Here is a 16,343-nt window from a genome sequence, read left to right on the forward strand (position 1 = left end):
CACGTATAATGCCACTGACGTTGTCAAAATGCAACGAGCGTCGGTATACGACGCCATTTTTAATTCATACAACTAAGCGTCAATTCGCAAACTACGCGTCTCGCTTTACTGGATATATAGATAACGATCCATGCAGTAACCACCGTCGTTCTCTCATTAGAGCTTTTCCGCTGTCAAATCTTCGCGCTTTGGTTCACAAGATCAAAAATAACGCACCGGGGCAGCGTGCTCCACTCAGGTTTGCACGAGCAGATCAACCGTGCTAAGTAAATCTTGCCCACGGACATCATGCATGCTGATGTCATATTAAGAACGTGGAATGTGGCATGCTCTCGGCTTTGCTTATGGTGACATAAGAGCGACGCCTCGACTCCATAAACATTGAGATATCGAAATATCGGGTATACGCGTGGACGTTGGCAGGAAGGATCCGATGAAGAGAGGAGATATGGATCGCCACCTTTCGACTGCTGCGTCTACAGACCCATTTTTGTCCACGCTGTGGCAGCGGTCTATTCATGACTCAAAAAACTTCGGGTCATGCATTTCTGACAGTTAATTTAGCCGAGAAAACGGAAGTATTTTCCGCATAGTTTACTGTAGGCACGCATTCTTGATGTGTCCAGATATAAAGAAAGTGCGGCATGTGTCGATCTCATGTGTGGGCCTTTTTTTTTTTTTTGTCGCACTAAACAATAAAATTCACTTGTAGAACATTTCAACTTCACAGCAAAGCTGATGCCAGCTGGAGGGAGGGATGCTATGAAGCACGATCTTGATGCCAGCTGGCGGGTTGTGTAAATATATATGCTATTGTAACTTGCGTTCCAGAGGGCTTAACCGGAAGTCTTCTGGGAAGCTTGTTTGCAAGCATGAAAAGTCCCTCTACATGGAACACGTAATATTGGTCCGGCGTGAGTCGCACTGACGTCACATACACCGGTAAACTGTTCCTCATGCGTGTATCACGCATTCGCCCTTAACGTCTGAACGTGTACCATAAAGCCTGCTGTTGGCGTCCGTGTATACGCGAGAACTTGTAAAGACTGCACGATACCATGTACGCATAAATAAAACATTCGCGTTACCTCCTGGCCCGATAGTATAATATCAGGCCATAAAATTTTCCGCAGGACCTGCACTCAATCTGATCAACTGAGAATCATACTCGATTATAGTCACATACATCAAATGGTATTACTGGCACCACGGATGCTCCTGCATGTATACAGCCCCCGTCATTCCTGTGTAGATCGCGATAAAACGCTCTGCTGCTGAACCAATACTCGATGGCAGACTTGCGGTTTCGAAGGTATGCGATAGAGCTTAGGGAACAGGCCAAGCGAATCTCGAAACCGCACATTCTAGTGCACCGTATCTTGAATCTAGAGTACGCTGAGAGATTGGCGTTTCCTTTTATTTGCAGCGCAATGTTACACAGCATTGCAGGCAGCCATGACGGAGGCTGTACGCAGGCGCATAGAGCAACTGTTGGTTGCGACGCGAGCCAAATAGGGTTAAACGATGATATGAAAAGATGACAACGCTCCTCACTTACCTTTGCAAGTGAAGGAGACGGGGTCGCAGGACAGGCCGAAATCCTTGGCGCATGGTTCGTCGACCGAACAGGCTTCCCCGGTCTGTCGGGCACACACTAGACCGCACGGAGGACAGCGACTGGGAGTCTTGGCCGTCCTTCCGGCCGGACACTTGGCCACGTCTGCTCCGCAAGCACAGGCCACGGGTAGACCGGTGGCACTGCGGACGACCGCCGCGTCAGCCGCGTCACTGCCGTTGGAATCCAGAGTGGTCGAATCCAGGGCGGGCCAGGCGTCCGTGGACGCGATGGACAACACCACCAGCGCCGAAGCTATCGAGAACCAGCGAGACCGCGGTTGTCCCGCGGCTGCGAGCTTGAATCCCGCTGTGGACCCCATGACCGATGAGGCCTAAGGGGGGGAGACGGGTGGGCGTGCAAGCAGGGTTCACGTCGCTATCACAGAATAGGTATATAGGTACGATAACAAAATAAACAAACAACGGGTAGAACGAGGTTTTCACGACCAGCCCGCAACAACTGGAGAAGCGCGGACGGAATCACGAGGCAACCAGAGTTCCGAAAATCCTACGGTTCTACTGCCCCCACACGGTGATGCAAGCAGCGACGGTGGTTTCGCGAAGTGTAGGCTGGAGATCGAAATCACACGTCACACCGACACCACACACGCGCGCACACACACCCACCTTTCGAAATTCGAAAGGACACGAAAACAGATCACGTGCGTGCGCGTAACGTGTCTCAACCTTGTTCACTCACTGATGCTATGGAAGACTCGTCGCACACTCGGAAGCGGCCCAGAAACGGTCATCGAGAAAAAGAAAAAAAAAAAAAAGAAAGCGCCGTCTTGCGGTTCGGAGCAGACGACGTTTTGAGGGGACGGGTGACAGAAGTGATCTACAGCGCTTCGCGCCTGTGCGCCTCTTCAAGCGATGGCGACCTTCCGGTAGGACGGGGACAACTCCAGGAGGCTCTACAACTGGTCAGTGACCAGACGCGCGGTCCGCCTGACACCACCTCGTCGGCACGAGGGGCATGCGGTTTTTTGGCGGGGTGCAAGCGTCAAACAAAGCAGCCACGCCGTTGGTCGTCGCTCGGGTTTGCAGCTGTATGGCTTCGTCGGGTTGCAGAAGACCAGCCAAATGCCTCCAACGCCGCCGCGGCTTCCAGAACCGCTCGTCGCAACACAGACAGGGCCGGTCGTCGGTTGCTGCCGCTGCTGCCGCTGCGGCCTCTCTCTCCGGGCGTCTCACCCGCTAGCCGGTTCCTGACTAGTTCTCCAGAAAGATTCCTCCGGGCGCCTTCGCGTCCATGCCGGGGGGAGGGAGGGGGGGGGGGAAGGTCGGCTGCAAGGGGGTGGGCGGTAGCGAGCAGGGCAAGCCAGAAGCCGGCCGACAGGACGGTGTGTGTGCGGGGAGAGGGTGGTAGGAAGACCGGTTTCACCCTCGCACACCCGTTCGCAGCTTTCTTTCGCATCTTTCTTGCTTTCTTTTTAAGACCTCCATTTGTTTCTTTCTAGGCGTCTTCCCTCCTCCTTCTCCTCCTCCATCGGAGCTGCTGCACGTCGTCGTCCTGAGCCTGAGTCAACTTTTATTGGCTTTTATTTGTTTCTTTCGGTGCTCTCAACAGCATTGCGTCGTCGTCGCGCCCGCCAGCTACTTCGCTTCTGTGGGAAGCGTTGCGCGGCGCCGTATTTCTGTTTCTGCAAAAATTTTTTCCTTTCCTTCTTACTGCTTTGACACGCAAGGGATAGGGGGGGGGGGAGGGGTGAGGTTCTGTTGTTTCTTCGCAAAGCTTTGATCTGAATTTTAAACTCCACCCCCTCGTCCCATTCCCTGTCCCCTTCTTCTTCATCGTTCGTTCATCGCGCGTCTTTCGCCAGGACCGGCCGCTGGCTGCTCCAAATTCCTTCGACAGCATTGACGGGATGGGAGGCGAAAAAAAAAAAAGAACATGCGAAACTGTGGCGCCGTTTTGGATACCTGCGGACGATTGCTTTTGGCAGGAGAAGGTTCGATGAAGAAAACGAGATGCCGGGACCCCTTTGGGGGTATCGCCAGAAACGGCTTCGTTGTTGCCTAGTACGGGGTCAGCGAAAAATAGAGCGAGCTAAGCGAAGGAGGGGCTACATCTATTGCAGCAAGTATTCGTTGGCACGGACGTAATATTTTCGAAGTTTTTGAATTGAATAATTCATTCACGAAGTTTAATATGCCAAAACAACACTGGGGCTATTATAGACGCCACAGCTGCTTTCAAGAATGCTCGTTATACCATTTGGGCGAGCGGGGTTACTCCCTCATCTTGATTTTAATTCTGACACTCAAGGAGAACACCCCGGACTGCCACGGCCGAGGGCTCAGCATTAATTTTGACTGGCTGCGGTTCCACAAAAGTGCGCCTAAACCTAAGTACACGAGCGTTTCTTGTCATGCGCCCGCATCGGAATGAGGCCGCCCAAGTCGGGAAACGCACCCGTGACCTCGTCCTCGGCAGCGCAATGTCATGGCCACCGAGGCACACGGCCCCGTCTACGACACGATGCCTGACACTGTGCTTGTGTTTATTGCCACCAGAGAAAGTTTAATGACGTCGTCGGACCTAATATCAGACCTAAGGAGGTATGACCACGCCATCCAAGAACGCCGCACCTGTTTCCCTATTTACGGTATAGGGCACCGCGCACTAATAATATGCGAAAGTATCCACCTCTATGTAGCGAAAATTTTGTTAATAGAAAGGCAGAGAAGTAGTAATGCTGCTATGGGAGTCTATATAGTTTCACAAGGGGGCGCGCGAACTCGAAACTTTAAAATTTAATGTCGGCTACAAGCCTTTGCAGTCTAACATGTTACGCTCCGAGCTGGGGAAGGCTGGGGAAAGAAGGCAACGAAATGGGGATGGATGATGACGAAAACAGTAGCGCGGTGAAGGCTGGAGAGTATACAGCTCCGGATTAGTTTTCACCACGTATCGTGGATCGCTTAGGGAACATTGAACTCTAGAAAAATGATCTAACGACACGAGGCTTTCACTGCGGCAGCAGTTAAAGGCTCGAGACTGGATTTGCCGAGTCCGTTCTCTCCGCTACGCTGTCGTCGTGTATTTCTTCGTCGTGTCAGGCCAGCTCCTCCATCGCCAGTTTAGGTGTAAAAAAAAAAAAAAAAAAAAGAAGACAGAGGGAAACCAGCTTCGTTCACCACCGTCACAAGAGATCAAGGTAATGGCAGTGCCGTAGCTAGCTGAGCTAGTCGGTGCATCTGCATTATTATCACTAACAGCACGCATTAAAAACACGGACGAAGAAAGGAGACGAAGCACTAGCGCTGACTCACGGCTAAAAGTTTATTGCATCCAAACAGCCACATAAATAGGAAAACTAACCACATGCGTACGCCCGCGCACCGTACATTCCCTCAATCAAAAGCGAAACAAGACAGGCGAGCGGTAAAGCAAGAAGTTCGATAATTTTAACGATTAGATGCTTCTAAAAAAAAACCATCTTTCCTTGTGCATGTGCAAGCGACTCTTGGCTTACGCACCTGTCACTACAATTACTCATCAGTAAGGCCCCTGAAATTAGGCGCGCCCTTTTCATTTTGATTTGTCCGGATCATGCGTGTGCGATCCAAAACGTGCTTGCAGTGGCAAGCCCATTTTTGATCTCACGCGCGATCGGAGTGCTGGCGTTGGTGAATGTGCATGCGCTTCGGAGGTGGGCACGTAAGGCAATCGCGCATAGCTGCGATTATCGCTGCTGAGATGTGTTGTTTGGGACAACTTACATACCATGTGCCAATGCATGTTCAACCACCCGCATCTTTAACTACGTCGCGCCAGCCCAGCGTATGAAAGGGGCGTGCGTCTTCCTGAAGGGAACAGCGTGGACGCTTGCACCGCTTACACTTTGTGCGTCTGTGGGCACTTCTGCCGGTCTCGCTGATTATAGCTGTTGTAAGGGGAACAAAACGCGCGCGCTCGATGCTCGCGTGATGAAAGTTCGAAAAACGGCGAGGCTGTACTTGTCAAAATACGCAATAGGTCTGTACTACCATATGTCAGCGATGCGTCTGATTCACTTCGCAAAAGAAAGTGAACATTTACAAATGGCCGCGGCCGTACCCGCAAAATAAATAAATAAAGAAAGAGACACGTGTTCACTCCTCGTCCCAGAAGCTAATCCTGGGTACTGTTATGAATGTAGGTTGTTCTTGAGAAGATGGCGGTGGTGTGTGTTGTGACTGATGGCCTGTTGCTATCGCGATAAAAAAAAAGAAAAAAAAAGAAAGAGAGATAAGAGCATATTGCTTGACTCATGTGGGAGGCATTGTAAAGCTTGATGTCGCATCGATAGCAATTACCTCTACTATATAACGGGAGGACTATGACAGGACACTTGAGACTAAGGAGATTAAGAGAAAAAAAATCCCGCGGTAGCGTACTCCTGGTACAATAGCTGAGCGGTTATTGTGCGAAGGTTGTTCAGTAAAGAAATGAGACTGAAGCGCTGAAACATTTATTACTCAACATTATTCGTCGCCACTTCTTATCTCTGTCTATACGGTCCTCAGTAATAAAAATACACGAGCTCCAATGGTTCTACCGAGCCTATACATAACACGAGTCTTTTGACACCTACTTACAAAATTCCCCCATTGTCTTAACTACACCTTGGTCCCTTATCAGACTTATGTCCATTTTTATTGCGGTGGAGGTAGCGCCATTGGGACTGTAAGATGGGTACCAGGATGGTTGTGATGCTTCAGGATGATGGTCAAAAATGATGGCATTGCTTTAACATGGAACAAGACATAGAAGCAGACAGGCGTAGTTACCACATTGGATACGTCTGATTTTTTTTTTTTTTTCAGAAAGGGCGCAAAAGATGGCTTGACTCATGTGTTCTGAGCTTGGTAGAAATAGTACGACGCGTATATTTCACTAAGACCGGGCCATATACAAAGAGATAAAAGTGACGATTAATAATATTTATAAATAAAGATTTCAGGCTACAAGTCTCAGTCTTTAGTGAACATCCCGTTTATAGAGTTCTGCTGCTAGTGCGAAGTCTCATGTTCGAGTCCAGACGGCGCCGACTGCATGCGCTGCGATGGCAGGAGGAATGCAAAAACGATTGGTCGCGTGTTTAATTAAGTCGACGCGTTAAATAACTCATCAACAATATAGTGCAGGATTCAGATACCTCTGAAATAGTGATTCAGATATGACTAATCCGGGTAGTAAGACAGGACAGGATTAATCCGGATAGATATAGGCAGAAGCTACCACTCGAGGTCCAGTTAAAATAGTACCGACGTGACATTTTCGGCTTTTCGTTGTCTCATGTGCCCTAAATTAAGGATGCTCCACCTTAAACCCATAGTACCGTATTTACTCGATTCTAAGAACCCCCCTTTTTTCATGATCGCGATGGCCAAAGTGAGGGGGGTGCTTAGATTCGAAAAATCTAGAATGACCCTCCCCCCTCCCTCTTTTCGCTGCGACATGACGACGAGATAGAAATAACATTTTATTTTGCAAACATCCAAAAGAAAAAAATCGGTGAAGACAGTGAACCCACCGCTTGTGTCGGATGCTCAGTCACTATCACTGCCGCTCACGAGTGCGCGCGGCTCTGCAGTCCGGCTGTGCGGCAAGATCGCGCCGCGGACGCCGTTCCACCTCGTGTCTCCGACGGCTCCGGCTCGATGACAGAGCGAGCAAGCGCGCTTGGCGGCCTTGGGTGCGCGCTCTTCCAAACAAATAGGGGGGTGCTTAGATTGGCATGCAAACTTTTTTTCCCAATTTTTTCGCGAAAATAGAGGGGGGTGCTTAGAATCGGGGGGGTGCTTACAATCGCGAAAATACGGTAATTTACCGGCGTGCCTGATAGCACCTTATATGAGTTACTACAACAATTTTTCTGCGCCCATTTTCAGTTTCATTTTCCAGATGGCGTATGTGTCGTGATTGTTGGTGGTCACGAAGAAAAAAGGAGATCGCGACGTTTTTGCTTAATGACTCGATATCCTTCTACTTCGGGCCTCGCATCAAAGTAGCAATATTGCAGACCACCGAGAGAGCCGGAACGAGTGTGACAACGTCACGATGTCCTACCCACAGGTGACCACCCCCTGTGTCATGACGTCACAGAACATCGACCGCCTGGGAAACGAAACCAAGACTGGCTGTAGGAAAGCAATTATAGTAAATTATTTAGGGCGCTCTGGGGCTTGCTAATATCATTGACTAGGGTTTTGAGGTCCAGGATGCTTATATTAAAACTAGAAAGGAATAGTCGAAAATATCATTTTGACAGTCCTTTAAGAGCGAAGAAACAGCTGTCGCTTTCAGACATCACAGCCTCTGTTTTCTGACCTGAAATTAAGCCAGCCGGCAGATATCTTAACTTGTCCTTTAAGACGCTATGCATATTATTTGTCGTAGAACAGCAATAAAATGTCAGACTAATGATCTGTAATCACAGCCATCTTTTTTTTTTCAGCTAAACAATTTCCTTCGCAGTGCGCCTACTTGGAGCTTCGGAGACGGACGTGGAGCTGTCATCCCGTTAGCTTTAGTCAAAAATTCAGCGGAAACCATCCCGCTATGACTGTGGACGGTAATGCGGCTAGCATTGAAACGACACGGCGACACAACGCATTGCCACCACCTAAACAACGCGTGCATGGGGCATGTACTGCAGCGGGACTCCACTCTCGGGCTTCCCCATGAACACTCCGCGCCATCTAGTGGGTGGCGCCGCGAAGCCTGCGTGCGGCCTCCTAAATGCACGGCGCGCCGGTGCAGAAATGCGTCATGCGGCAGCGGGGTCCTCTCTCTCGCGCTTCTTCTGGACACGCTGCGCCATCTAGTGTTGCTGCCGAGAAGTCCGCGCGTTGCCTCCGAGATGAGATGCGTGGCGTGCCGGTGCGTGCGAACGCTGAGAATGGTTCCCTCTCTGGCCGCGCGCACCCAGTGCTACACACTCGGTCACCCAAGTTGGCGACAGGTTCACTGAGGAGCGACACATGCCCAGTGCATTCCCGGCGGAAATCGCTAAAGCGTAACGTCCCCGTAACAATTGCCTAGTCAATGAAGTTGGCGTCAACTGGGTTCGTTTAAGAATGGCACACCCCTACTGGAGCGTGCCCAGTGAGCCAAATTGGTATCGAAGAGGTTTAAAAGCATCGAAGGGCAGCACAGACGAAGTGGCGCATGCGCAGTGCTCCAAGTAAGCGTAAAAGAGGTTCATTGAAGCGTGGTATACGTACCCATGCCACATACCCCGTCTCGCATTCCCAGTGATCCATGTCGGCATCAAGGAAGTTCGCTGAAGGGTGCTACACAGGTAAGCAGTGCCACATGACCAGTGACGTAAGTTAGTCTGACGGCCGCTTTCGAACCCTGGTCTTGGCAAAGCAGCCCGACGCGCTACCCATTCGACCCTGGACAACCCGGAGACCCAGGTTTGCGGGAAGACGGTTGGGGATGTAGATCGATAGATACACAGTTAGCCCCCGGAAAGCGCGTGAAGTACCCTAAAAAAATGCTAATCGCATTGTTAATCCGGTAGCACATGGTTAAAATAACGTCATTACGGCACCTGTTCTGCCTCATAGATAAGCAACACTCATACATATTTCCGCTCGTGTGCATGTTTGCTCTGTCACAATGCCTTAACGTAAGGCGGCGAAGCAACCTTGTAAGTTGTCTTGTAGTGCGGCCAAGCCAGCATATACAACCAGAAATAGTGGACTAGCTCTCCTGTTGCTGAAAAACCGCTATTCATAATAACAATTAATTAATTAATTAATTAATTAATAGCGAGCTAGCATCATTTGAAATAGTTCATGGTGAACCGTACCAAACGCTTTCTTTAGGTCTAAAAATATGACAACAGCTGTTTCTTTGTTACGCAAAGCATTATATATAGTGTTTGCAATAGATGTAATGGCTGTGTTCATTGATATGCTCGACCGGAATCAGTGCTGATTGGGTACTAAGATGTTGTATTTTAATAAAACGCTTAGCATTCGTTTTTGGCTAACAGTTTCTCAAATAATGGAATTATTGTAGAAAAAAACGATATAGGCCGGTAATTATCTGAGAGATCAGGATTTCCGCACCTATAAACACAGAGAACACCCTTGCCTTTTTAAGAATAACAGGGTACGTACGGGAGTGATAAGCGATGTTCAATATCTCCTCTAGAAATGGGCAAATGTCTACATTCAATTTTAGATGTAACAGCGTCACAACCGGCTGCTTTACCGGTGGGCAACGAGAGAAACAAAGACTTTAATTTCGGTGGCTGTTATATTAAAGGATACAAATTAATGCACATCACTAAGAGGAGATGTGAAATGACTGACCTGGGGGGATTCGCAGGGCAAGATTACGGCCAAAATGAATAAGATACTCATTAAAAATCATTTTCCAGCTTCCGTGTTGGATATTCATACGGAGAATAACACGGGAGTTTCGGTAGGTGCGTTTTCCCCCTTGATGACTGGCTGTAGCTTTCTCGAGCTTTGTTGGTAATTCAAAATCACTAGTGCGCCTTCCTGCTACTGCGTGACACCGCCACTAGTTCATTTCTGAAAAAAAAAACTAGTATTGATTTCTATAAAAGCGGTTTACGTTGTTTTGTATGTGCTTCTTGTACTAGTAATCTTTCTTTTTACGGGAAATATTTAAAGTGTTTCGCGTTACATGTGGCTGAATAGGATGCTCAATTTTTTTTTTTACGGAATAGCGTGGTTATTATAGATTGCGAAATAGCATTGCCAAAGCAAACATACATGTTCTTTACGTAACTGTCCCTATCCAAATGCAGTGAAGATGTCGCGCAGCAAGTTGTAGTCAAAACGGATAACCGAGCGATATGCAGATTTCGCTACACTACGTAAGAAGGAAGCCAACAACAAAAAAAAAATTGGAAAGACGATCGGTTATGTCGATATTTATTACTCCGAAAATTGTCCTAGATAAAAATGCATGAAATGTGGTCAATAAGTGTGGCAGGTTTGTCATTAACGCGAGTAGGGTGTAATGGCATTAGAAAAGCCGTAAGAACCAATCAGTGTTTTATAAGCATAATTAGTGCTTCCGAGTAAATCTAAATTAATGTCACCGCATACGATAAATGTGTTATTTATTAGCAATAACTGTTCAAGAACGGTTTCCAAGCAATCAAGAAATGTGGTTACGTTAGTACAGGCAGCTCAGTGTAATACTGCTATATTGATTTCATTGGCAAGCTCAAAAAAATAACATGTCATGTTTCTGTCGTATCTGATTACTCACTGGGGAAAACGTTTTATATTAAAGTTATTTTTTTTTATGTATAACAACACCCCCCTTATCTATGTTTGCCAAGGTGAGGAGTCGAGACCACGTTTAATCCCAGTTATGTTAATGTGTTCATTTGGTTTTAACCACGTTTCTGTTAAAGCGAGAACATCGTATGGAAATTTACGCTCAGTCAATAATAAAGACATGCTATTAACATTTCTATTAATGCTACGAATGTTACAATGTAATAGCTTGAAGACATGGGTCACTGTACGAAAGTTATTTATTTATTGTACTGGGAACGTTTGAAGGTTCATCTTTTAGGTTAAGGTTTACCCGATTTTCGTGAGGTCACTCTCTCATGAAATACGAATCACAGAAGACGTTTCTGCCTTGCGAACGAGAATCTTGCCCTGCGAGACCCACGAAAATTTCCACTGCTTCTTCTTTGCCAAGTTTTCCAGACGAAGGTGTTGATTTACGTAGACAGCATTGGCGCCCTCGAAGCCAAAATCAGCGGTATTTGTCCTTTTCTTTGCTGCCTGGAGCACTCTGTCGCGAAAGGAACGAATGACAAACCAGACGATAACATCGCTCTTTAATTTTTATTTTGTAGGCACCCCGTGGACGACATCAATTTCATAGGTTTTAATCTCGGTCTCCGGTTTCTCACCAAAAACTATTGCGATGGCCTCAGGCCACTCTGAGAGATCATGTGGCAGCCCTTTAATTTCAATATTGTTCTGCCTGCTGTACTGTTTGTGCTCGATCAGGTCTGCTCTAGTATCAGCCATTTCCTTCTTTAGCAGCTGTTCGTTCTCTTTTTTAAGCGCAATATGATCATTCTGTAGGTTCTTGAGTTCTGCGCAGACTTCAGTAAGTCTCGGCTGAATATAATCAAATTTACCACTCATACACTGGATTGGTGTTTTAACGTCTTTAACATCCTCGCCCAGCGTTCCAACGTTAGCCGTAAGCTCATTTATGATTTTAGCAAGCTCTTTGATTGTGGTAGGCTGTTTCTCTCCCATATAGTGGGTCCCCAGCAGCCGATTTTGGTTACTAACCAAAATCGGCTCCACAGCAGCGAGCGACTCAGCTTTACAACAGTATGCAAGTAAAAAAAGAAACTACGCACCTATAAGTATACACTCAGGTAGAAGTTCACTGTTGACGCGCCTTAGTCGCCCGTTGCTATGATCAGTAGTGCGGCGCCGCTTCTTCTTATACAGTCTTTGTCGCCACCACGCCTCCTTGAGGATCGGTCTGTCGCAGGCCCCTTGTGTCGGTGGCTGTCAGATACCGTGCGACTGACCTCAGCAAGTCGGTGTAGCCCGCTGGCTCGGCTGTTTTACCATCTGCAAGTACACAAGTTGCGGTCAGGTAAAAGTTCGCTGTTCACGCACCTGAGTCGCCCGCTGCTATCAAAACCATTTGATCGAGTGAACCACGTCGTACTTTTTAAACTCTTAGAATACGGTAATGTTGGCGCCGTTGTTTACAAAGGTGTTCGCATGTGCTGTACTAACTGTTCTACCAGCATCGTTGTCAATGGTAACCTGTCCGAGCCTGTGTCTATTCTTTCCTCTGTAAAACACGGCTGTCCGTTTCGCCACTTCTATTTACTTTTTACACAAAGCCATTCTGTATAAACATTCCAAAGTTCAGCGGCATTCATGGTTTTAGCATTTTCGGCAACGTACTGAAAGTACTGGCTTACGCAGATGATCGTGCCTTTTTCTGCTCACACAAAGCGAGCATCGACAAAGTTCTATCAATGACTGGAAGAAACTTGGAAGACGCTTAATGAGGAAGCTTTAGCTCGGGACCGACTTTGACGCGGCCTATTCAAATACATGTAAAACGCAAAAACTTTTTCTGAGATAACCCCTGGGTCGATTTTAATGAAATTTATTGCATTTGAGAAAGAAAGTTAAATTCTAGTGACTGTTGGAAGTGGAATTACGATGTAGGTCCTGTATTTTGTTTAAAATATTTTCAATAATTCGAAAGCGTGAAAAAAAAAATAGAAGCACGAAGTTTACAAATGAAGCTCTGCATCAATAACAGATATCGCGGTTCTGTAAACGGCCTCCATTAGATCACTGAAAGCGGACAAATTCGCTGTGTGATTTTATATCTTACGTGATGCTGTTACGTTGTGTACAAGGGTTCTGCAAAAGCTGTATTTCCATACTACTGAATTTTTGGAGATTCATGTGTAACATATTAATTTTGTGCGCTTTAGATGTACTATCAGATTCAATTCACAGCATTGTATTATCATTTTTCCTTGCTTAGTTATAGAGTGCCAAACTTGATAGTTATGTTTTTTTACAATTTTCGATATTTGATAACTTTTAATAAAAGCTTGACAACATAAATCGAAAATTCGAAACCAACAGTCCCTAGATGTTAAGGTTTTCTTTTAAATGCAACAAACCTCGTGAAATTTGGCGCAGTGGTTGCCGAGAAAAATGAATTCTCATTTTACATGTATTTAGACAGGAGCGCCCGAGCTAAAGCTTCCTCTTAAGCTTCGCCTTTAAGAGTGGAACGCGATAGCGTTATCAGGCCTCGTTAACGCCGGAACGGGATGTTCTGTGACCCGAGGCCCGACAGAAAATAATGGTGGGCAGATCCCGGCGGCAGCTCAGGGTAAAGCAATGGCTCATACCCCCGTATAGGGCAGAGGGGATACGAGCAGTGACTCACCAGTGGCTCACACACCCCGTAAGCAAGGAAAGCGGGGTTTGTGTTTGAGTTTCCGCGTAGCAGAAGTAGGTTTTGTCGAGCATCAAAAATTATTTTCTCGTCTGTCCGAATTACAATTCGAAGCCACCATGTCTGTAGGTTGCGTGCAAGTCGGATCTAACGAATTTTCTGACGCAATCTACATTGAGAAATTCAACTAGTTGAGAGCAACGCCTGTGCGCCACGCGAAGGGCCTGCGTGGTTGTGGTTCGGGATGATTTTTTTTTCTAACGGACAACGCCGCCGACACCGGGTTTTCTGCCACACGGGGCCCTTAACGCTATCGCGCTAATATTGCCCAGATAAATAGCTCAAAAATCTCGGGCTGTTTCTATAGCGATGCGCACCGACTCACTATGCTGGTATAAAACGGCACAACCATACAACCTAAATACCTTGGTGTTTCTTTTGATGCATGTAAGCTTAGCGCTCATTTCTGGCACGTCCGCGTCCCGCCACTTCAAGGCCATACGGTTACTTTTAATAATAATAATAATAATAATAATAATATTTGGCGTTTTACGTGCCAAAACCACTTTCTGATTATGAGGCACGCCGTAGTGGAGGACTCCGGAAATTTTGACCACCTGGGGTTCTTTGAACGTGCACCTAAATCTAAGCACGCGGGTGTTTTCGCATTTCGCCCCCATCGAAATGCGGCCGCCGTGGCCGGGATTCGATCCCGCGACCTCGTGCTCAGCAGCCCAACACCATAGCCACTGAGCAACCACGGCGGGTATGCGGTTTCATTTACGCCACACCGCCTTTCTATGTTTCCTAGCGCGGTGGCTTGTAACTTCTCCCTGGCTACAAAAATATTTTATATGCTTCACACGCTTCATTGTGCCCGGACTTACATTCAACGTTTTCATAGAATATTCGCTACTTTTGTGTTGTCTTCTACCGACGAGCCTAGGAGACCCGTATGAGGCCCGTATGAGACCCGTATGAAACCCGTATGAGACCCGTATATGAGACCCGTATGTGCTGGCGGACTTGGCGTGGCGCATCTATATGTATCTACACGTTCGAGACTCACCACCGCCAACGTTTTTCCTTTGGAATTTATTCTGTTCGTCCTTACGGGGCACCCCGTGTTTCGCGTTACGGACGTACAGGCGCCGACAAAAGTGGTATACTCCGCGCAGCGGGAGCCGGAGCAACGGCAAACTGCATCGCAACGCCATCTACAGGCAGCATCTGGGATCAAGACAGCCAGTGGGTGCCCTTCATTATCTGCAAGCATGTCGCTTGACCCGTGTCAATGTTTCGTGCTTCAGCTCGCCAAAATGATGAGCGACGCCGCTGCAGTAGCAATCTGCATGGAGTATACCACTTTTTTCGGCACCTGTACACATTTTCTGGGTGAGCCTCCTAAGAACGCTTACCCATTATAAACCCAGCGTTCCTCCACAGCAGCGTGAAACAACGATGAGTGAAGCGACAGGGGCAGGTCTATATAGGGAACGCGCATTGAAGCTGGAGACCCACATAAACCAGAAATGAAACCTGTCAAAAGGTACTGTTGCGCCTGTGGAGTACAAAATCACGTTTTCGAAGGGGTGAGGAGTCATCAGCAGCCTGGTTGCGCCCACCGCAGGGCAAAGGCCTCTCCTGTACTTCTCCAACTACCCCAGTCATGTACTAATTGTGGCCATACTATCCCTGCAAACTTCTTAATCTCATCCGCCCGCCTAACTTTCTGCCGCCCCCTGCTACGCTTCCCTTCCCTTGGAACCCAGTCCGTAACCCTTAACGACAATCGGTTAGCTTCCCTCCTCATTACATGTCCTGCCCATACACATTTCTTTTTCTTGATTTCGACTAAGAAGTCATTAACTCGCGTTTGTTCCCTCACCCAATCTGCTCTTTTCTTATCCCTTAACGTTACACCCATCATTCTTCGTTCCATAGCTCGTTGCGTCGTCCTCAATTTAAGTAGAACCCTTTTCGTAAGCCTCCAGGTTTTTGCCCCGTAGGTGAGTACTGGTAAGACACAGCTATTATACACTTTTCTCTTGAGGGATAATGGCAACCTGCTGTTCATGATCTGAGAATGCCTGCCAAACGCACCCCAGCCCATTCTTATTCTTCTGATTATTCGCTGAGGAGCAAGGTAGGCCAAATCTATGTAGCTTACTTAGCCTCCCTCATCCGTTCGATTAATAGAGTTGTCACTCAGTCACTTCCGGCGGGAATGCGGGTGTTGTTACACGTCTTTTTATGCCTGTTACACCGAAATATTTCGGAACAGGAAGGGGCCAGGTGCCCGGTGCGCATTCCCCGGCTACGCCCCCGTGTTAGGCTGTTTGTTGTGTCCCGTTCTTACAAACGGTGTCAGGACAAACGAATTTTCGCCCTTCGTTGTCTGATTCCGTTTGTAACTTAGAACGACGGGGTGGGTTTGTGAGCCATGCGCGCCCAACAATGCGTGTTCTGAGTACAACGTATCTTTTGTGCATTGTTGTCACGTGGCGACATAAACTTAGGAAAACACATGTTACCAACAAATGCAGTTGATAGCGTACGCATCGTGTAACATGCGCGTCTCGCCTCGACTCAAGCAACGCAATTCGAACGCAAGCTACACGGTTGCAGTGCGCTTCCAAGCCCAGACAGAGGCTATCAAATGTGCCACGTTGTCAGTGCGCCCTCCTAATGCGTAGCAGTTGATCGGCGTGTTCATTTAGCGCGCGTAAGCGCGTGCGCGCGTGCGTGTGTTAACGCCACCTGG

The 16,343-nt window shown here is 47.6% G+C and overlaps 1 protein-coding gene across 5 annotated transcripts in view; it reads right to left on the reverse strand.

The window, feature by feature from the left end:
• The window catches only part of LOC142587887 (uncharacterized), a 171,857-nt gene extending 169,003 nt beyond the window's left edge, over window positions 1-2,854 (reverse strand). For 4 of the 5 annotated variants that reach the window (XM_075699214.1, XM_075699213.1, XM_075699216.1 and 1 more), the window contains exon 1: window positions 1,559-2,854. In XM_075699214.1, the coding sequence (XP_075555329.1) occupies window positions 1,559-1,937 (379 nt within the window). In that variant the 5' untranslated portion in view covers window positions 1,938-2,854. The remainder of the gene's footprint in view (window positions 1-1,558) is intronic. The other variant, XM_075699215.1, reaches the window with a different exon arrangement.
• Window positions 2,855-16,343: the final 13,489 nt, after the last annotated feature.

This window comes from Dermacentor variabilis, chromosome 7 (assembly GCF_050947875.1).
Source record: "Dermacentor variabilis isolate Ectoservices chromosome 7, ASM5094787v1, whole genome shotgun sequence".
Classification (NCBI taxonomy): domain Eukaryota; kingdom Metazoa; phylum Arthropoda; class Arachnida; order Ixodida; family Ixodidae; genus Dermacentor; species Dermacentor variabilis.